This window comes from Globicephala melas, chromosome 2, assembly GCF_963455315.2.
Source record: "Globicephala melas chromosome 2, mGloMel1.2, whole genome shotgun sequence".
NCBI classification, from domain to species: Eukaryota; Metazoa; Chordata; class Mammalia; order Artiodactyla; family Delphinidae; genus Globicephala; species Globicephala melas.
The window spans coordinates 50,014,809-50,038,670 of NC_083315.2; the positions used below are offsets into that span (position 1 = coordinate 50,014,809).

The 23,862-nt window shown below is 39.3% G+C and overlaps 1 protein-coding gene across 14 annotated transcripts in view; it reads left to right on the forward strand.

The window, feature by feature from the left end:
- The window catches only part of MEF2A (myocyte enhancer factor 2A), a 181,045-nt gene that overhangs the window by 151,375 nt on the left and 5,808 nt on the right, over positions 1-23,862 (forward strand). For 10 of the 14 annotated variants that reach the window (XM_070044859.1, XM_030873132.2, XM_030873125.2 and 7 more), the window contains 2 exons: positions 16,605-16,628; positions 20,364-20,490. In XM_070044859.1, coding sequence (XP_069900960.1) covers positions 16,605-16,628; positions 20,364-20,490 — 151 coding nt within the window. The remainder of the gene's footprint in view (positions 1-16,604; positions 16,629-20,363; positions 20,491-23,862) is intronic. The other 4 variants (XM_060293905.1, XM_030873134.2, XM_030873130.3 and 1 more) reach the window with 1 other exon arrangement.

The following is a 23,862-nucleotide window of genomic DNA, read 5'->3' on the forward strand; positions in this document are numbered from 1 at the left end:
AGTACAACTAATGGGGCTGCAGCAATTTAGCATCCATATGCAAAAACAGAACCTCGATGTATAATTCATAGCTTATACAAAAATTAACTTAAAATGTATTATAGATCCAAATGTAAAACACAAAACGCTGAAACTTCTAGAAGAAAACATTGGAGAATTACAACATCAAAAGCATGATCCATAAAGAAAAAATTGATATATGGGTATTTAACAAAATTTAAGTTTCACTCCATGAAAAGGCCCTGTTCAGAGAATAAAAAGACAATCTACAGATAAGGAGAGAATATTTGCAAAATCACCTATCTAGTAAAAGATTTTTATCCAGAATGATACAACTACACACCTGTTAGAATGACTAAAATTACAAAAACAAAACCAAAAAACTAAAAATGCCAAGTTCTGGTGAGGATGCAGAGCAACAAGAATTCTCATGTATTCCTGCTTGGAATTCAAAATGGTACAGCTACTTTGGAAAACAGTTTGACAACTTCTTATAAAGTTAAATATATACTTGTCATACAACCCAACGATCCTGCTCCTAGAGTATTTACTCAAGTGAATTGAAAACCATGCTTATATAAAAAACTTATATTTTTCATAATCTCCCAAAAGTGAGAAAAACCCAGATGTCCTTCCAGCAGATAAATGGGTATACACACTCTGATACATCCATACAAAAGAATATTGCTCAGTAATACAAAAGGGATGAAGTATTTATTCACAACAATATAAATGAATTGTAAATGAATTTTGCTAATTGAAAGACGCCAGATCCCAAAGACTACATAGTATATATATGATTACATTTATATTTCATAATGGAAAATGCAAAACAGATAAGTGGTTGCCAGGGGTGGGGAGAGGAGTCAAATACAAAAGGGGTAGTATAAGGGAATTTTTGAGGGGATGGAACTATCTGTGATACTGTATTGTTCAATACATGAATCTATGCTTTTGTTAAAACCTACAAAACTGTACAATACAAAGAGTGATTTTTTTTACTATATGCCATTAAAAAAAGTCAACCAGGATTCCAGGGGAACCCAAGATGAAATACAGACCATGATACATGAATATAACGTTATTACAAATGAGTGATATGATGATACTGAAGGGGATACTGAAGAGCTGCTCTAAATAACTTTGGAAACTGTTCTGACTGGATACCATAAGTATGGAGACCAAAAAAAATTGCATGAAATCACAGTGCTCAAGATGGTAAATTTGTTACACACATACACACCCTTAAGCAAGCAACTACTATACATTGTAGATAAAGAAAGCCAGGTTTCTCGAGAAAAAACTTACAATAAAGCAATGTGGGTGGGGAAGGCTGTAAAGAACCCTGTTTTTCAGGGTTGTATTTGGAGGTTTCAGTATGAACTTTTTTTTTTTTTAACGTATATACAGATAGATAGATACAGAAATAGATGTTGTATACACATGAATTCGTATACATCATATATTTCCTAGCTGTAAATGCTGAGAGGGTCTTAAAACAATGACACCTGGTAACTGAGCACACCTCGCACTCAGATCTTAGTTTCTAAACACTATTCTCCAATAAAAAGAATCAAGACTCCTTGGAGAAGTGATTGATTGTAGAGCTAGGGTCAGGAAAATACACAATGAACCAGAGGTGCCAGAGTATAAGGAAATGTATGTCAAAAGTCAGAGGAGCCCAACCTTTCAGAGGAGCTCCCAGTGCCCAGATCTAGAACAATTTAAGCAACAAAATAAATAACAATATTATTGGGTTATAACACAAGAGGAATAAAAGAATTAAAAATACTGAGACTGTTACTAAGTAATTGATTGAATAAATAAAGGGAGAAGGGACAACTCTTCCTTAGAGAAGAATTCTAATTAAATACAGGTAGAAAGAATGAGAGAAATGGCAAATCACCATTGTAACACCACAGTGCAGACCTTGAAGGCAAAGTCAATGGATGAATGCTAAAATTAGCAAAAATTAAAGGAGAAATGGGGTATTTAATAAATCTCAGAATGTCTCTCCCCGAATAATCATTGATTACAAAAAGAAAAATAGTGATTTTATAGTGGAGAATCCTGGAAGACACTACCTTAACCAGAAGATCAAGGTTAACATCACTGGTAATGGGATGACATGTGCTAAGAGGATCACCTCATCCCTGTGGTCTTCTTCCAAAAGTCCATGCTATCTGTCTAACTATGAGAAAATGTCAGACAGACCCAAACTGAAGGATAATCTTCAAGATACCTGACCTTTACTCTTCCAAAGTTGTCAAGGTCAGTCATGAAAAACAAGGAAAGACTGAGGGAACTGTGGAGACCAGTGGAGACTAAGGATACATGACAGCTAAAGACATGTGAGATGCAGGATCTGATCCAGGACCAGAAAAAAGACATTCATGAAAAGACTGAAAGCCAAGGAAAGTCTATAGCTTTGGTTACTACTACATGCAATTTTGACAACTGCATCCTGTTTCTTCAGGGTGTTAACTTTGGGGGAAACTGGATGAGGTGTGTGGTGGTGTGCTCTCTTTGCAGCTGCTCTCTAAGCCTAAAACTGTTTCAGAATACAAACTTAAAAATACATACATAGAGGCGCAGTTGATTATGGAAGATTCTCACAAGAATAACACTTCAGGGACAGCACCTAAATCTGGTTCAACAGTTGAGGGAGCTCATATTTCTCATATTCGTCAACAGCCGTGTGGCTGATGGGGTCTTGGTGCAATGGCCTGGTGTCAGGCCTGAGCTTCTGAGGTGGGAGAGCCGAGTTCAGGACATTGGACCATCAGAGACCTCCTGGCCCCACGTAATATCAATCAGTGAGAGCTCTCCCAGAGATTTCCGTCTCAACACTAAGACCCAGCTCCACCCAACAGCCAACAAGCTCCAGTGCTGGATGCCTCATGCCAAACAACAAGCAAGACAGAAACACAACCCCACCCATTAGCAGAGAGGCTGCCTAAAATCATACTAAGTTCACAGACACCCCAAAACACACCACTGGACGCAGCCCTGCCCACCAGAAAGACAAGATCCAGCCCTACCCACCAGAACACAGGCACTAGTCCCCTCCACCAGGAAGCCTACACAAGCCACTGAAGCAACCTCACCCACTGGGGACAGACACCAAAAACAACGGGAAGTACAAACCTGCAGCCTGCAAAAAGGAGACCCCAAACACAGTAAGTTAAACAAAAAGAGAAGACAGAAATATGCAGCATATGAAGGAACAAGATAAAAACCCACCAGACCAAACAAATGAAGAGGAAATAGGCAGTATACTGGAAAAAGAATTCAGAATGATGATAGTAAAGATGAGCCAGTCTCCAATAGAATGAAGAAAATACAAGAAACGTTTAACAAGGACCTAGAGGAACTAAAGAGCCCACAAACAACGATGAACAACACAATAAATGAAATTAAAAATTCTCTAGAAGGAATCAATAGCAGAATAACTGAGGCAGAAGAACGTATAAGTGACCTGAAAGATAAAATAGTGGAAATAACTACCGCAGAGCAGAATAAAGAATGAAAAGAATTGAGGACAGTCTCAGAGACCTCTGGGACCATATTAAATGCACCAACATTCGAATTATAGGGGTCTCAGAAGTAGAAGAGAAAAAGAAAGGGTCTAAGAAAATATTTGAAGAGATTATAGTTGAAAACTTCCCTAACAAGGGAAAGGCAATAGTCAATCAAGTCCAGGAAGCACAGAGAGTCCCATACAGGGTAAATCCAAGGAGAAGATGCCAAGACACATATTAATCAAAGTATCAAAATTTAAATACAAAGAAGAATATTAAAAGCAGCAAGGGAAAAGCAACAAATAACATACAAAGGAATCCCCATAAGGTAAACAGCTGATCTTTCAACAGAAACTCTGCAAGCCAGAAAGGAGCGGCAGCATATAATTAAAGTGATGAAAGGAAAAAATCTACAACCAAGATTACTCTACCCAGCAAAGATCTCATTCAGATTTGACAGAGAAGTTAAAACCTTTACAGACAAGTAAAAGTTAAGAGAAATCAGCACCACCAAACCAGCTTTACAACAAATGCCAAAGGAACTTCTCAAGGCAGGAAACACGAATGAAGGAAAAAACCTCCAAAAACAAACCCAAAGCCATTAAGAAAATGGTAATAGGAACATATATATCGATAATTACCTTAAATGTAAATGGATTAAATGCTCCCACCAAAAGACACAGACTGGCTGAATGGATACAAAAACAAGACCCATATATATGCTGTCCACAAGAGACCCACTTCAGACCAAGGGACACATACAGACCGAAAGTGAGGGGATGGAAAATGAAATTCCATGCAAATGGAAATCAAAAGAAAGCTGGAGTAGCAATTCTCATATCAGACAAAATAGACTTTAAAATAAAGACTATTACAAGAGACAGAGAAGGACACTACATAATGATCAAGGGATCAATCCAAGAAGAAGATATAACAATTGTAAATATTTATGCATCCAACATAGGAGCACCTCAATACAGAAGGCAAATGCTAACAGCCATAAAAGGGGAAATCAGCAGTAACACAATCATAGTAGGGGACTTTACACCCACTTTCACCAATGAACAGATGATCCAAACAGAAAATAAATAAGGAAACACAAGCTTTAAATGACACATTAGACAAGATAGCCTTAAGTGATATTTATAGGACATTCCATCCAAAAACAACAGAATACACTGTCTTCTCAAGTGCTCATGGAACATTCTCCAGGCTAGATCATATCTTGGGACACAAATCAAGCCTTGGTAAATTTAAGAAAATTGAAATCATAACAAGTATCTTTACTGACCACAATGCTATGAGACTAGATATCAATTACGGGAAAGAAACTAAAAAATACAAACACATGGAGGCTAAACAGTACTCTACTAAATAACCAAGAGATCACTGAAGAAAACAAAGAGAAATCAAAAAGTACCTAGAAACAAATGATGATGAAAACACAACCCAAAACCTATGGGATGCAGCAAAAGCAAAAGCAGTTCTAAGAGGGAAGTTTATACCAATACAATCCTACCTCAAGAAACAAGAAAAATCTCAAACAACCTAACCTTACACCTAAAGCAATTAGAGAAAGAAGAACAAAAAACCCTAAAGTTAGCGGAAGGAAAGAAATCATAAAGATCAGATCAGAAAGAAATGAAGGAAACAATACCGAAGATCAGCAAAACTAAAAGCTGGTTATTTGAGAAGATAAACAATATTGATAAACCATTAGCCAGACCTATCAAGAAAAAAAGGGAGAAGACTTAAATCAACAGAATTAGAAATGAAAAAGAAGTAACAACTGACAGTGTAGAAATACAAAGGATCATGAGAGATTACTACAAGCAACTATATGCCAATAAAATGGACAACCTGAAGAAATGCACAAATTCTTACAAAAGCACAACCTTCCGAGGCTGCACCAGGAAGAAATAGAAAATATAAACAGACCAATCACAAGCACTGAAATTGAAACTGTGATTAAAAGTCTGCCAACAAACCAAAGCACAGGACCAGATGGGTTCACAGGTGGATCTATCAAACATTCAGAGAAGAGCAAACACCTATCCTTCTCAAACTCTTGGAAAATATAGCAGAGGGAGGAACACTCCCAAACTCATTCTATGAGGCCACTATCACCCTGATACTAAAAGCAGACAAAGATATCACAAAAAAAGAAAACTACAGGCCAATATCACTGATGAACATAGATGCAAAAATCCTCAACAAAACACTAGCAAACAGAATCCAACAGCACATTAAAAGGATCATACACCATAATCAAGTTGGGTCTATCTCAGGAATGCAGGGATTCTTCAATATATGTAAATCAATCAATGTGATACACCCTGTTAACAAATTGAAGGCTAAAAACCATATGATCATTTCAGTAGATGCAGAAAAAGCTTTCGACAAAATTCAACACCCATTTATGATAAAAACTCTCTAGAAAGTAGGCATAGAGGGAACCTACCTCAACATAATAAAGGCCGTATATGACAAACCCACAGCCAACATCATTCTCAATGGCGAAAAACTGAAACCATTTCCTCTAAGACCAGGAACAAGGCAAGGTTGAGCCCTCTCACCACTGTTATTCAACATAGTTTTGGAAGTTTTAGCCACAGCAGTCTGAGGAGAAAAAGAAATAAAAGGAATCCAAATCAGAAAAGAAGAAGTAAAACTGTCAGTGTTTGCAGATGACATGATACTATACATAGAGAATCCTAAAGATGCTACCAGAAAACTACTAGAGCTAATCAATGAATTTGGTGAAGTAGCAGGATACAAAATTAATGCACAGAAATCTCTTGCATTCCTATACACTCATGATGAAAAATCTGAAAGAGAAATTAAGGAAACACTCCCATTTACCACTTCAACAAAAAGAATAAATCACCTAGGAATAAACCTACCTAAGGAGACAAAAGACTTGTATGCGGAAAACTATAAGACACTGATGAAAAATTAAAGACGGTACAAACAGATGGAGAGATATACCATGTTCTTGGATTGGAAGAATCAACGTTGTGAAAATGACTATACTACCCAAAGCAATCTACACATTCAGTGCAATCCCTATTAAACTACCAATGGCATTTTTCACAGAACTAGAACAAAAAATTTCACAATTTGTATGGAAACACAAAAGACCCTGAATAGCCAAAGCAATCTTGAGAAAGAAAAACGGAGCTGGAGGAATCAGGCTCCCGGACTACAGACTATACTACAAAGCTACAGTAATCAAGACAGATGGTACTGGCACAAAAATAGAAATACAGATCAATGGAACAGCATAGAAAGCCCAGAGATTAAACCCACACACATATGGTCACCTTATTTTAATAAAGGAGGCAAGAATATACAATGGAGAAAAGACAGCCTCTTCAGTAAGTGGTGCTGGGAAAACTGGACAGCTACATGTAAAAGAGTAAAATTAGAACACTCCCTAACACTGTATACAAAAATAAATTCAAAATAGATTAAAGACCTAAATGTAAGGCCAGACACTATAAAACTCTTAGAGGAAAACATAGGCAGAAAACTCTGTGACATAAATCACAGCAAGATCCTTTTTGACCCACCTCCTAGAGAAATGGAAATAAAAACAAACAAATGGGACCTAATGAAACTTAAAAGCTTTTGCACAGCAAAGGAAACCATAAACAAGATGAAAAGACCACCCTCAGAATGGGAGCAATATTTGCATATGAAGCAACAAAGGATTAATCTCCAAAATGTACAAGCAACTCATGCAGCTCAATATCAAAAAAACAACCCAATCCAAAAATGGGCAGAAGACCTAAAATAGACATTTATCCAAAGAAGATATACAGATTGTCAACAAACACATGAAAGGATGCTCAGCATCACTCATCATCAGAGAAATGCAATTCAAAACCACAATGAGGTATCACCTCACACCAGTCAGAATGGCCATCATCGAAAAATCTACAAACAACAAATGCTGGAGAGGGTGTGGAGAAAAGGGAACCCTCTTGCGCTGTTGGTGGGAATGTAATTGATACAGCCACTGTGGAGAACAGTATGGAGGTTCCTTAAAAAAAGAAAAATAGAACTACCATATGACCCAGCAATCCCACTACTGGGCATATACCCTGAGAAGAGCATAATTCAAAAAGACACATGCACCCCAATGTTCATTGCAGCACTATTTACAATAGCCAGGACATGGAAGCAACCTAAGTGTCCATTGACAGATGAATGGATATAGAAGATGTGGCACATATATACAATCGAATATTACTCAGCCATAAAAAGAAACGAAATTGAGTTATTTGTCTTGAGGTGGATGGACCTAGAGTCTGTCATACAGATTGAAGTAAGTCAGAAAGAGAAAAACAAATACCGTATGCTAACACACATGGAATCTAAAAAAAAAAAAACTTGGTTCTGACGAACCTAGGGGCAGGACAGGAATAAATACACAGATGTAGAGAATGGACTTGAGGACACCGGGAGGGGTAAGGGTAAGCTGGGACGAAGTTAGAAATTAGCACTGACATATATACACTGCCAGCTGTAAAATAGTTAGTGGGAAGCAGCTTCATCGCATGCACAGAGAGATCAGCTCAGTGCTTTGTGACCACCTAGAGGGGTGGGATGGGGAAGGTGGGAGGGAAATGCAAGAGGGAGGGTGCGGCGAGCCGCCTCCGACCAGCAGAATGACGAGTCGCCACACGCAAGATTCTTCTCGTATCACACTTTATTGGAGCACAGCTTGGTTAAAGAAAAGATGGAAGGAAGACCCCGCAATCCTATAGCAGTCTGCTTATATAGGGATTAAGAACATGTGTCGCTCTGTGATTGGCTTTCGCTGATGGTGCGACTTGTGAGCCAGCATCGGATAGGTCGCTACTTTAAAACCTCATTAGTATACTTAGCGCAAGCGCAGTGGCCACAGGAAGGATGATTCAGCTTGCTTCAGCTTCCTGCTGCGTGGCAGTTAGCTGACCGCGCCCTACATCTCCCCCTTTTTTATTTACTAGGATCACCAAGCAGAATGTAGCCCGTACAAGTGTTCACCTCATGATGTGCTCACTGTTCGAGGGCAGTCTTCCGTTGGCATGTCTGAGACACCTTCCTGCGTGCAATGCCAACAAGGGCTGCAGGGTGCAAAGGCTGACTCAGAATAAGTTTTGATTCCCTATAGAGGTGCAATGGCAATAGGGCCTCTCTGTGCAAGGGCAATCAATTAGAACTGTTCAGGACGGAGACCCAGGCTGCGGGAGAATCACCTTCACTAACAGCCAAAAGCGCTTGAGTGAGTAGGACCTTATCTCGATGTGCCCTGACGCGCATGCGACAGACCAACCAGAGACATATTATACTTAGCATAAGTTCCCCCCTGACAAGGGGTAAAGACTGGGGGTGTTGATGTGACTGGCTCACAATAGGGGGCGATAACAGTCCTGTTGGCACTTGTTTTATCAGAAGCATTATTTCTTAAAGGAACTATCCCTGTATGTTCCAAAACTAAAGTGGTAATATTCATCTCATTTTCACTGGAATTCCCTATACCTAAACCTGAAGTGTGGCCTTGAGTTATCTTGCTCAAAGCTTCATTCAACATATTCAATGGAACCAAATTATTTCTAAGTGGATTGTTCCAAGTGGTCAAGGTTATCCTGGCCAAAAGGATACAATCCTTTGTGGAATTCCAACTAATACAAAGACTTCGATTCAAAATAAAACCACTGGCATTATACGGTGCCCAGTCATAATTCAATGGCTGGGTACAGGCCGTATTCATTTCACAACTAGTGGAATAAAATATTGGAAGAACTCTGCTCTGAGAGTGAACCGGCATGGGAACTGGCCAGGTCCGGCCAATTCCCCAGAACGTCATATTCTCTGCCCTAAGCAAGGGAAGAATCATCAGGAACATCCAGCTCAGCATCTTCTCTGAAGTTTTCTTCAACAATTCTCGTCAGTCTTGATGGCACCCAGATCGGATCTTGATCCTGTGGGGAGACACAAAGAGATCCCCTGGATCGAGTAATAACACGATCCGGGCCCTTCCATTGATTGGACAACACATCTTTCCACATCACTTTGCCATAATTTTTATGGTTTGTTGCCACATGGCGTTCAGCAGAGGTTTCTTTATCATCATTTAAATGTAAAAAATTTATGGTAAATAAGGCAAGAGAAAGTCTCTGTCTAGGGGTACAGTTCTCTGCGATTCCCCCTTTTTGTTTTATTAAGAGTTCTTTAAGCGTGCGATTTGTGCGTTCTATAATTCCTTGTCCTTGTGGATTATAGGGCAAGCCTGTAATATGAATCACCTGCATTTTTTGACAAAAAACAGCAAAGCTTTTGGAAGTATAGGCTGGGCCATTATCAGTCTTAATCTTAGCGGGTTTGCCCCACGCTGCCCAAGCTTCAAGGCAGTGGGTAATAACATTTTGAACCTTTTCTCCAAAAAGAGGCGTGGCATGTACCACTCCAGAACAGGTATCCACTGAAACATGTACATATTGGAGCGTTCCAAAGGAGGAAACATGGGTAACATCCATTTGCCATAATTCATTTGGAAGAATGCCTCTGGGGTTAACCCCAGTCTTTTGGGTAGGCAAAAATTGGGCGCAAGCAGAACAACTCTTCACAATATTCCTAGCCAAAGCTCTGGTAATGTTAAATTTTTTTCTTAAGACTGTAGATGACACATGATATAGCTTATGAAACTCTTGAGCCTGTGTCGTAGAGTCTAGCGCTGTTAGAGCGCGTGTGGCCAGATCAACTTGTTCATTAGCTTTAGCCATGGGGCCGGGTAACAAAGAATGAGCCCGAATATGGGTAATATAAAAGGGATGTTGACGATGTAATATTTGACATCTTATTCCTGTCAACAAGGAAGCTACAGTGCTAGATGTTTTAACAAAAGAAATAACTTCTAAGTGCTTAACAGCATTCACCACATATAAGGAATCAGAAATTAAATTAAAAGGCTCTTGAAAGCGTCTAAAAACTTCTAAAACTACTTGACATTCAACCACTTGAGGAGCATCAGGTCGACATTCAATGATCACTGGTTGTTTTCCTTGGACCATATAAGCTCCTTTTCCCGTTTTAGACCCGTCTGTATAAATGGTCAAAGCATTAAACAGTGACTGATCTACAGTAATTCTTGGGAATACAACAGGTTGTTGAGTCACAAACTTCAAAAGTTCACTCTTTGGCAAATGATTATCAATAATACCAGAAAATATACATATAAGTATGGACCACTCGGAAGTAGTTGCTGCTAGCACTTCTACTTGATCTTTCGTATATGGGACTACAAGCCTTTCGGGCGTTCTTGCAAAAGAGGAAACACATTGCTTAATACCCAATAAGGCGACCTCGGCAACCATAGATGGGTAATGTGACAAAGTTCTCATTCCCATAGATTTTGTGTGAATCCACAATAAAGGTCCACTTTGCCAAAGAACACCAGTTGGAAACCCCAAGGTAGGAAGAATACACATCCAAACCGGTTGAGAATCATCACAGCGTTCTAATTGTGCATTTGTAATAGCTTGTTCTACCTTTTGAAGTGCCTGATGGGCTTCTGGGGTCAATTGGCGTGGGGAATTAAGATCAGGATTTCCCTCTAATACACTAAACAAAGGTTTTAGATCCAAGCGGGTTAAACTTAAATATGGCCGAATCCAATTCACATCTCCAAGTAACCTTTGAAAATCATTTAATGTTTTTAAGCAATTAGTCCTAATCTCAATTTTTTGAGGTACTATCTTATTCCTATGTACAGTAGCTCCTAAAAAATTTACAACATCTCCCTTCTGTATTTTTTCGGGAGCAAGAAATAATCCCCTATTCCCTAAATATTTGATCAAAACGCCTAAGGCCTGTTCAAGCAACTCCATACAAGGGGCTGACAATAAAACATCATCCATATAGTGAATAATCCTAACTTTAGGAAATTCATTTCTTACTGGTTGCAAGGCCATGTCAACATAAAGTTGGCACATAGTAGGACTATTGGCCATACCTTGAGGGAGCACAACCCAATGATATCTCTTATCGGGCTGTTCATGATTAACAGAGGGCAGAGTAAAGGCAAATCTTTCTTTATCTCGACTATTCAAAGGAATAGAAAAGAAACAATCTTTAATATCTACTGCTATAACAGGCCAGTTTCGCGGAAGAGCTGTCAATACTGGCAAACCGCGCTGTATAGGCCCCATAATTTGCATTTGCTGATTTATAGCTCGCAGATCATGAAGCAAACGCCATTTCCCTAATTTTTTCTTAATAACAAAAATCGGAGTATTCCAGGGTGACTGGGAGGGTTCTAAATGCCCTAATTGTAGCTGCTCATCCACTAGTTTGGATGCCGCCTCCAGCTTTTCCTTTGACAAAGGCCACTGAGGTACCCACACAGGTGTTGTGGTCCTCCATGTAATAGGAATCATAAACTCAGTGACCCTTGAGAAAAACCCAAGCCTCGGCGGTTTAAATTTCCGCGGGCTTCTATAGGGGCGGTCATGCCTTGTAACTTACGTCCTATCCCTCTATTAGGTATAAATCCCGATTTAAGCATAATATTTTGTGCGACTTCAGAATAATCATTAGTAAGTCTAAGTTCCATTTGACTTTGTACATCCCTTCCCCATAAATTAAATGGCAATCCCTCAACCACAAAGGGTTGAAATCTTCCCTTCTGATCTTTAGAGATCCAAGTTAATTCCTTGGAGCTAACTTTGGGTGTCTGTGCATATCCTAGACCTTGCAAGGTTTGAGAAGACTCTTGTAGGGGCCAAAAGCCTGGCCAATCTCTAGTAGTTATAATGCTCCGATCTGCTCCGGTATCTACCAAACCTGAAAATGTTTTCCCTTCTACAGTTAGACTCATCATAGGACGATCATCAAGGGATAATGACAAAAAGGCTAAATCAATTCCAGTGGATCCAAAACCCTTGGATCCTCGTTCTGCAGAACATGCGGGATAATTTTCATGAAAAGAGGGCAAAATTAACAATTGAGCTATCCGATCACCAGGGGCTATAGTAATGATCCCTCTGGGGGATTGACACATTACCTTAATAACTCCGATATAATCAGGATCAATCACTCCGGGGAGGACAATAAGTCCTTTCAAAATAGAGGAGTATCGTCCTAACACCAACCCAACCGTCCCTCTAGGTAGTGGTCCTTTCATGTCTGTATCTATGGGCTGTATGCCCATGGTTATTGTTAATACCATTCTGGAGGTGGCACGGAGGTCCAACCCTGCGGAGCCTGACGTGGCTCGCCTTGGGGTCGGAGTGGCTGAAGGTTCACACTCTCGTGGGCCCCAAAAATCTTCGGGCCCTGGGACCGGGGGCCCATTATCCCGTTTTTTGAATTGGCTGTATGGATATTTCTTGGATTAGCTACCTGTGCAGCGGGCTGAATGGGCTGCCCATTTATATCTTTAACAGATCTACATTCATTAGCCCAATGTTTTCCTTTTTTGCATCTAGGACAAGTTCCTGGAACTCTTTGAGCTTGTAGCATTTTAGGTCTCGCACCTGCATTTTTGCACTGTTTCTTAATGTGCCCAGGCTTTCCACATTGGAAACAAACCCCTGACTTGGCAGGGTTCTGTCGGCAGCCAGCACAGCCGCAGCAAGCCCTGTATTAGACAAAGGCCCTCCGATCTCTCTACATGCTTTCATCCAGGTTTCAATGCCCTTCCCTTTATAAGGTGTTATCGCTCTGCGACACTCTTTTGTGCATTGTTCATAAACTAATTGTTTTACTAATGGCATAGCCTCATCTACATTACCAAAAATACGTCCGGCAGCCTCCATCATTCTAGCTACAAAATCGGAAAATGGTTCTGTGCCGCCCTGTATAATCTTGGTTAAATTCCCTGAAACTTCTCCTTTGTTGGGGAGGGCTCGCCAGGCCCGCATGTTAATTTCGTTTATTTGGCTGTAAACTTGCACAGGGAACATGGTCTGATTATTTATCCATTGTCCCTGTCCCAACAGCATGTCAACATTCCAGGCCGGCTGCCCATTGGCAGCATTCTCCCGCGCCTGACTATGTGCTAGGTCAGACACGATTGATTTCCAATCTAGGTATTGCCCCATCGTTAAGCAAGCGCGGGCAATATCCTGCCAGTCTGTAGGTGTTAACGCATTTCGCGTGAGGCGCTGCAACAACATGATAGTGTAATTGGCGGACACGCCATCTCTTTTAGCCGCTTCTGCAAGATCCCTAATGAGCTTATGATCTATCATCTCACAATATCGTTGGCGTGTAGCTGGATCTTCAAACACGGGGAAAGCAGTGGCCAACTGGGACCATGCTTCCCGAGGAATAAAAGTACACTTTGGCATAGGAGGGGGAGCATTAACTGCCGCAACTGAGGTGGAGGCCTGAGCAGGGGCGGAAGCTCTAGCCTCCGCAGGATTAAAATATGGTGGGCTAGCGAGCAGCGGCATGTACCAATGCCCATACCGCTCTTGTTCATATGCCGCGGCCGCTCCTTCTAAATCTTCCTCCTTTCTAGGATTTAATTCATCTTGAAAAATATAGTTCCTTAAACTCATCTAGGATTGGATATAATCCTGGCACCGTTTCTTGCTTTTCCTTTTGTTTTCTTTTTTCTCTTTTCATAATTTCAGGCCTGTCTACCGTAGTCCCTGTTTGTTCATTCTCTGATGCGCTATCTTGACACATGCTAAGAGCCTTGCGTCCTCGTTGAATAATTTCTTCACATTTTCCTTCCTTTAGGCAAGAAAGTATCATGCTCCACAAGGGGAGAGCGCCTCGAGAAAGTTCTCCCCTTGTGTTACACTCCTCTAGGTCTTTTCCGAGTTTTTCCCATGATGGAACAGTCAAGCTGCCTGATACCCCAAACCACGGCGCGGCACTTTCGATATCTTGTAGCAGCCTACTTATGGTTTTATGAGAGAGCTTTAGCCCTCGGTCCCTTAAAAGGGCTTGAATAGGCTCATGAAAATCAGTTGTAGGCTCCGTGGACGAACTATTCCCCATTTTGCGCCCTTATCTACGAGCGACTTATTAAATTGGAAAAATGCTTGACTTATCTATCGGCCAGGGAAGACACACTCGATCGGGCTGGTGGCACCGTAGCCACAAGCAAATGAAAAATATGAGAAACACTAAAAGGACAAAAGCGAAAGTAAAAACTTCAGGCTCCAAACCCCCGAAAAACATACTTGACTGGACTACTCACCGACGGTTCACTCCGTGTGTCGAGTTCTGAATCGGTCCTCCATGCAGGGCGCGAAGTTCCCGGGTTTCGGCACCAAATGCGGCGAGCCGCCTCCGACCAGCAGAATGACGAGTCGCCGCACGCAAGATTCTTCTCGTATCACACTTTATTGGAGCACAGCTTGGTTAAAGAAAAGATGGAAGGAAGACCCCGCAATCCTATAGCAGTCTGCTTATATAGGGATTAAGAACATGTGTCGCTCTGTGATTGGCTTTCGCTGATGGTGCGACTTGTGAGCCAGCATCGGATAGGTCGCTACTTTAAAACCTCATTAGTATACTTAGCGCAAGCGCAGTGGCCACAGGAAGGATGATTCAGCTTGCTTCAGCTTCCTGCTGCGTGGCAGTTAGCTGACCGCGCCCTACAGGAGGGGATATGGGGGTGATACATATATACATATAGCTGACTTACTTTGTTATACAGCAGAAACTAACACAACATTGTAAAGCAATTATACTCCAATAAAGATGTTTAAAAAATACATACCTATATATAACAGAGAAGTATGTCCCCAAGAAAAGGAGTTGAGAAAAAATGACATTTAGGATAGTCATTTGGCTCACCTTTCATGAACTGGATGTGGAATACCTGCCACTATCCTTCAGAAATAAAAACTATAGGAAGTTTCATTTAAGGTGTAGAAATACATTTATAAGAATTACTAATAAACTGCAGGATTTAAGGACAAACTACAAGTTTGACATTTAGTACCTTGTCAGTTATCTTAATCTTTTTTTTAAGAGATCATGAAGCATCTCCGTGGAATTCTTAAAATTTGCCACAGAAACTATTTACACCCTTATCCCTGTAAGTTATAGTGAAAACTGTACACACACCCATATTATTTTGATGTGTCTTACAGTTGGAGATGTGTGAAGACATCTGTAACAAAACAGTTGAAGAGCATTTTGCGCACATTTGAAATAGAAGTTTATAGGCCAGGTAGTTGTTTTTCACAGTAAATAATGAGGCTTCTTCCTATTTTACACCATTGTCTGCTTTCAGATTGGGGCTTCATGTATCAGTGATGCTTATAAAGACACCTTTCGCAGATTGACAAAGAAGCTTGACTTACTCAAGTAAAATAATAAAAACCCTAGATAGTAGATTATTTCTAGCATATTAAGACTTTCTAGATGTGTAGGGGAAAAAGGAGCAGTATGTTTCATTCATCTTTTCTGTATGTGATTTATCAGTTCATTTCTCCTCCAGTCTCATTTTCTTCATATATGTGGTTTTTCTCCATTGAAATTTGAAAACTGTATTTGCAAATGATAAACATATAAATTTGTATTATTTAAAACTATACTTACTAAATGTTTGATTTCTTGTTGTTTCATAACAGTGTGCTTAGTTACTGTGGGAAATAAGAAAACAAGATAATTTCTGCCCACCAAGGAGCACAGAATCTAGTATAAGATAAATGGACATGTGTGACCAGGTAGGGTAGGGATGGGAGGATTTAGATGTAAGTATAGAGTTAATATTCTCCAGATTCCAAATAGAAACTAGTTTCATGATTAGGAAATACTTTTATATATTGTCACAGTAGCATGGCCATGTGTAGGCGAGGCCAGCATTAAGAGCAGACCAAGTTGGGGTAGGAATGTCTAAATCCTGGCCCTAGAGGATTTAAAAGAATCTTTCCAGTCTTTTGAAGTCAACTACAGGTACAGAAACAATAAATAATTTATGTTTGTACTTACTGCATATATAATCATCTCTTTAGACTTCCAAACAACTGCTAGTGTTCAGATACCATGTTTTTCTAAAGAAATATTTAATATTCTAGTACCAACAGTCTTAGTAACTCTCTTATCCCTCTTATGTGCTGAGTGCAGTCGGAGGAAGAGGAATTGGAGTTGGTGAGTGTGGGTTTCCGATTGAAGGGAGTTGAAAAAGATGTAGAAAGTACTAATTCTCTTCAGTGTTTTTATCTAATATTCCCTTTGTTACACAGATTTTTTTTCTTGCTATTAAATACTGTCCAAACATTTTGAATAACTAAACCAACCTACGGGTACTGCAGAGTCTGGTTTTCCTACTTATAATTGTATATCTTGACCCATTTTATTTGTTACCACTTTTTAGGGAACTTTGGGATAGAGCCTTTATAAACAATAGCTGTCCATGATGAGAAGACACATTAAAGATTTTTTTTAAGGAAAGATACAGAATACCTTTTATAGTTCCCCAAATTATTAATATATTTTTAGAAAATGACTTCACCCTCACAGTTCCTCAGATTGTAACACACTGTCTTGTGTTTCTCTTTCTTTCAAAAAGATTACATCATTTTTGGTGAGGTCACCTTTTTTCAGAGTTAGAATTATTTCATCCTGCATGAGACGATCTGAACCACAAGGGGGTTCCCTGTTTATTAAAATGAATGTCTTTAATTTAACATACACAAACTTATTTTTTTTTCTATCAGAAGATATTCTGTTCTTAAAAGTAGCTATTACCTTTTTTCCAAAACAAATGATTTCTATTGGCTTTTTTTCTAGAAATTAAATTTGACTAAAAGTAACTTTCAGTTAATATATTTCTTTGGGAACTAAAACTCAAACCTCACAGAACTGATCTTCTGATTTCACAGTCAGCTGCTAATTAGGTGACCTTAAGGGGAATAAAAACTTGAAAATGTTTAGTTTTTAGCATGGACAGAGGTTTAGATTGCATGAAAGCATGGGGGAAAGGCATCTGTTCATTTTGTTTACATTATTATATATATATATATATGCATGTTGGTATGTTTTGCACAGTTGCTTTCTTTTCAAATAAGGTTGTCTGTGCTCTGTCCTTAAAACGAGAGATTGTTCTTTAACTTTGTGTTCACTCTCACAGTTTTGGATGTGGTTTCATATTGGTTAACTAAAATATACTAGCCAGCTTTCGTTGTGGCGTTGGATTATATCATGTGCAGATTTTAACTATCTTTTGGGGAAATACTGTACTTAATGATACAGTAATGATTAGCAAATGGATGTTTATAGTTCAAGATAAAATAATTCATCTTAGATTAAACCTCACTATTTATACCCTTAAGAAGTTATCATAAGTGCTTCCTTGTGAACTTATGAATTATCTAGCAATATGTTGCCCTCTAGTGGTTGTGGAAATCAGTGCCATTGAGCTTTAATGGGTAGAACCGATATATTGGAGTGTTACGGTTTTACAAACACACACACACCCCATCCCACCCACCCCCCCATCTTGAGGTCACATCAGTAGATTTCCGTGGAGGTGAAGCTATGGCATGAATAAAGCTAGACCAAACCATGTTGTACTTTATTTTTCACCTAGTATTTGACTCTTGAAGTTTCAGTGACCAAATCTGTGAGAACAAATTAAATCCAAAGTAGATCTGTCTCAAAAATTCATTAAAATTTTTAACTTGATGCTGAGACAAAAATGTATTCCTTTCCACATTCCTTAAAGTATACCCTCAATTACAGAATCTCAAAGGTAAATTTCTAAGTATTTGAAGACTATAAAATCTAGCAATCATAAAAATAAATACTTGTAATTAAGAAACAAATATATAACCAAAAATTGTATAGTCATTCGCATTTCTAAAACTTAAGCTAATTCAGACTCTAAAACTTAATCAATTTAAAATGCAGAGCTTTATGTGTCAGACTAAAATATAATCAGAAACACAATCTATTAGAATTCGGAAAGTTGTATAAATTGGCTTGAGCTCTAAAATATAATCATGAATGGCTCTGACCCCAAGTGAAATAAAGACAAGTGCCCGGAGCCTACACTAAAGACTCCTTTAGAACCAGGCTACAGAGATTCCTTTAGAAGCCTTGCAATTCTAGAACAACTCTACTTCATGACAGCTCCAGGGGAATAGCTATGGATCAGAAGGAATAAATATATTTACCTTTTTTTTTATACGAGTTATGTAGAAATCTTGGGCCAGAGGGTTTCTTAGAGCAATAATTTAAGGGTACTATCTTACCTTCCTGTAGTACTTCAGTTGTCTCAAAGCATTTCCCATCTATTACCTTACTATATTCTCACAGTAGTACTACAAGGCAGGCAGCACAATGATCGCTATCTTCCCCACTTTACAACTGAAGAGGTTTGGAGAGGTTAAATGATTTTCCCAGTGCTTAGGAATTAGTGAATCTGGGACAAGATCCAGGGCAGTATACCTGAATGGTCTTTCCGACATCCTCTAATTTAAGATTGGATAGAAAATACAAACTAAAAAGAAATAAAATGAGATCTGGATCCTTATCAAATGATCAAAAGTTCAAAAATCTAGATCTAACCAAAGGCCTTTATCTGATTACCCTTTGAAACGGTGATAGAGAAAACTGAATCACATCCTGACTCTCTGTAACCTCAAGGGCACTGAATTATACTTTTATTCATATGGCTTAGTACCCCAAATGTCAGTTATCAGGCTGTAATTTCTTCAGTTAGAAAAAAATAACCCTGGAGTTATGCTTTAGCCTTCTTGTGTTCTAACCACATGGAACTTGGAGTCTGTCCTGTTCCTCTGATCCTCAGTTTTAGAAAGTGTTCACTTAAGGCAGTGTCATGAGAAACTGCCCTGTCATACCTCTACACATAGAGAATGGTGACTATCTTAAACTGACTTGATTATTCAATAGTTGTTTTCTTTTTTCATTCCCATTGTAGATAGGATACTATGTAGATGCTGTCAGTTGGCAAGCATTTACCATTTTTCATGCAGCCCTGTCAAAAGTACTTTATTCAAAAAAATAAAAATAAAAATAAAAAAGTACTTTATTCAAGAGCTCTCTACCCAAAGCTTCTCCTCTCATAAGAGTCAGGAGACTGTGTGTGAATCTGCCGTTAAAAAACAGTCAGTGTTGGATGATGTGGATGATGGGAGAGGCTCTGCATGTATGGGGGCAGGGAGTATATGGTAAATCTCTGTACCTTTCCTTCAGTTTTGCCGTGAACCTAAAACTGCTCTTTTAAAAGTCTTAAAAAATCTATATCTAAATATATACATACATATACATGTACATATATATATATGTGTGTGTGTGTGTGTGTGTGTCAACTGCAGGATCAGAGGGAAGGAAATATGAATACAAGCTGCACTTTAGTAAGCCATGACTTAAAACCTTGTTAAATTAGTAAATGCTGCAAAAAGTAGTTTTGATCCCTATATGCTCATGGACTTATAATCTCTATATATACAAATGACCTTGCTATCCTCTGGTATTTAAAATCTACACATATTTTATTTAGGGTAGTTTGGCTATCTTTATAGTGGCATCAAGTCGTCATTTATGCTAACACATAAGTGTTATCAGTCCTAATGCAGTTTTCTATTTTAAGGGTATATCTCTGACATCAATAAACTCTATGAAAAAGACTCTAGGGGAAACTGAATAATTAATGTAAAATACATCCTTTAAAATTAAATATTTAGTTATTCTTATTAGTATTTTTAAGGTTTTCATATGATCACTGCTTCAGGGAATAATGACATTCACATCATAAAACTGTGAAAAGTCACTTTTAAATTGAATGTTATTTTTAAAATATTAAGTTTGAATATAAATACTCACAGAATAACACTTTTACTTTTTTCTTCTCTCTCACAGAATACCCAGAGGATAAGCAGTTCTCAAGCCACTCAGCCCCTAGCTACCCCCGTGGTGTCTGTGACAACCCCTAGCCTGCCTCCACAGGGCCTGGTGTACTCAGCAATGCCGACCGCCTACAACACTGGTAAGCCTACTCTGTTGCCTTTTGTGGGTTTTATTTCTTTGTTTTGTGCTCAACATGTGCTTTTATGATTTTTAAATAGTATATTTATTGAAATAAGTTATTTCCAGTTTCTTAGATTCACATTTGGATATGTTAAAGAAACACATGCTAGTCTTGAAAAAAAATTAGAAAATACACATTGATCGTAGAAAGACTTCCCAGCATGAACTTTTACTTACCCCTGACGAAGAAACAACTAGCTGTTATCAAAATTATGGTATGCAGCAAGCGGAGCAAAAGGCTCGGCATTTTCTATATAGTTCTTGTTAAACAGCATCTCACTATTCCAGGCTTTTGAAATGAGGTGTTCTTCTGTATGCTGTGTCAACCTAGCTTGGGAAAGACTGAGTCCCTTTGGACCTCAGGGCTCGGGGAGGTGGAGTTGGGTGGCTGTGCCAGCAGGTCATGTTTTCTTCCGTGTGACACCCCTTTTGGTTTCTGCTGTTTGTGCCTGAGGGGCAAGACCAGGAGCTTTCTTGTTTCTCCTCAGAGTCTGTCACTCGTCACCTCTGAGGGGAGCTTTTCACTCATTCATGCTTATTTAGACATTTCACTCCCAAATACCCTATTTGGAGGGTATATCAGGTAAATTTAAGAATGCTGCAGTGACTGAAGGGGTGCTTTCAGCCACGCAGGCTGTGTGGAGAACCCGACGTGCACAGGTTTCTCTAGATGTGCCATCATAGGGAGCGGCAGAGGACACATGGGGCTTCACTTTCTCGCCAGCTGAGCCAAACACCTGATGCTTCAAAAGAAGGAAAGAGGGAAATAGTTAAAAATACCTTGCCAGTTTTTCAGAGACTACAGTGCAGAGAATTTATTCTTTTGTGATTCTAATAAGGAGACTAATAAAAATCATCTAATTTTAGACTTCAGGATAAATGCTGTAGCACGGTGCTTTCACCCTGCTCTCTGGAGCTCCCAGAGGGGTGCAGAGCCATCAATACATTTGATTGCTGCTTTAATTCCAAGTAGTTCTTTTAAAACAGAAATAACTTTAAAAGGTTTTGTTGAAAAAGAAAGCCTCTTAGAAAATGTCTACTACCTTTTCCAACAATCAATATGAAAAAAAAAGTCCAAATCCATCAGCTAAATCTAGAGTAAAGCCAGGGATTATGCATTCATATAAATTCTGTTTCATTGTCCTGATCACCAGCTATATGAGCAACACTATTCTAGGGACATACATTTTCTCCCAAGTTTATTCTGGAAAAGGAGACAGGACATACCTAAGTTGGTAACTATGGCGGGGAAGTCCTGAGTTGTTGAGGTTACCAGTTCATGCTCTGATCTCGAGAAGGTGAGGAAAGAAGGAAATCTGTGAGCTAGAATGTTCAGAGGAGTGTTGGCTGAGGAGATGGGGCTTGAGCAGGGTGTCAACATTAGATTACAGTTTACTGAGCATTTCATGACAGGTTTTTCCAATATTCAACTTAGATACCCCCCCTGTATTTGTTTTTAGAAATGCCATGGAATTTAAAGAATCTTTTTTTTTTAAGTCCAGAAGGAATTACCAAAACATAAAAATGGAGTCAGGTTCTGTCGAAACTGTCCATCACTTAGCATCAATCTCACTCCTCCTTTAACTACATAGTCTTTGCTCTCTCTCAGAGCACCTATTCTGTTTAATGTTACCACATTATCTTTAACGTATTTATCTATTTGCCTTTTTAAAACATGCGTCCATGTTTTGTCTTTTGTTAGTATATCAGCTACGTTGTATGTGTGGCATGTGTCAAACACATGCCAGTCAGTACAGGGATGAATGAGCAACATTTCAAAGAGTACAATAGTTCTGTGTGAAGGAATCATATAGACGCTTCCTCATGCCCATCCATAACACTCCCAGCTTCTCCACTTATTCATGAATCCATTCAGCACATATTTATTGAACACATACTGTGTAACAAGCACCATGGCAGGCACTGGAAATACAAGAGTGTGTGGTTAACAGTGGAATGTAGGGTCTATCAGAGGAAAAGTCACAGGACAAACAGCTCTAGGAATAATTTATTACTGTCGTGTTAAGGGCTTCACTGAAGCTTCAACCTGAAGGAGCACGTGTGACTCAGCCAGGCAGAGTAGGGAGAGTGTTCCGGGAAGAGGGAGTACTGTGTACAAAGGCTAGGAGGCAGCAGGAATGTGGCTGGAGGGATGGGACGGCTGTAGAGTTGAAACTACAGAGGTAAGTAGGGATGCATAGGCCTTGTTGAGGACTTTGGACATGAGAAGCATTGAGAGCATTGGGAAGCCATAGAAAGGTTTTAAGCAGGGAGGTATCATGACCATATTTTTTTTTGGAGATCACCTGGCTACAGTGTGCATGGGGCAAAAGTGAATTCAAGGACACCACACAAGAGGCTACTGTGATCCAAGTAATGGATACTGATGGCGTGAACTAGGGTGGTGGCAGTAGAGACGGTGAAACTTGGGCAGGCTTGAGAGACAGTAGCTAGAGTCAACCAGACATGATGGTTGGTGGTGGAAGTAAGTACCAAGGATAACACCCACAGGTTTCTGGCACGAACAGTCATGTGAAAGTTGGTTCCATTTACTAAAGAGAAGCAGGTTTGGAGGAAATGATGAGTCCAGTTGGGGTCATGTCAGATTTGAGGTGTGTCTGGAGAGACATCCAAGTAGACATGTCAAGTAAGTAGTTGGAAGGACTTGGAGGCACTGTGGAAGGCACAGTGTGATGGACCCCCACCCCAGCTTCTGTGGGGAGGGACGAGGCAATCTTAGAGAACACTAAATGAGAAAATATCCTAAGCAGAGCTATGCTGTTTCAACTCAGTTTCTTTTTTTAAAATACTAATTCACCAGGAAGACCAATTTCTTTAAACACCTCTCTTGAGACATGAAAAAGAAGTTAGAAGAGTTTGTGCCTCCTCTCTTTAGAACTAACTGGAAAAGACAAGTGTTAATGATGAACTGAAATAACTCTACATGTGAATGATAACTAACATCCCACGTCTTGGTCACAACAATTATGACTGAAGCATTCATGTATATTATGTCTTGTAACAGTTTTTTGATGAACTTCCATTTTGCATGCAGTCAGGGATCTTTGACAGTTCCTGTACTTCGAACAAACGCAGTCATTTAATTGTGTGATAATGTAAATACTGTCTATGTCACTAAGCTTGGCACCCCATGAGAAGGGGTCCTGAGTCTTTCCTGCTCCCCCTTTACTTCAAGAATATGAGATGTGCTGATTTAGATGGAGTCAGGGTGAGCTGGAGTGTTTCTCTTTGTTCAGGAGGGTAGCAGTGGGCATATTTATTTAAAATAACAATTGTATAGGAACATCCTTTAGTGATGGTATTTTTATTA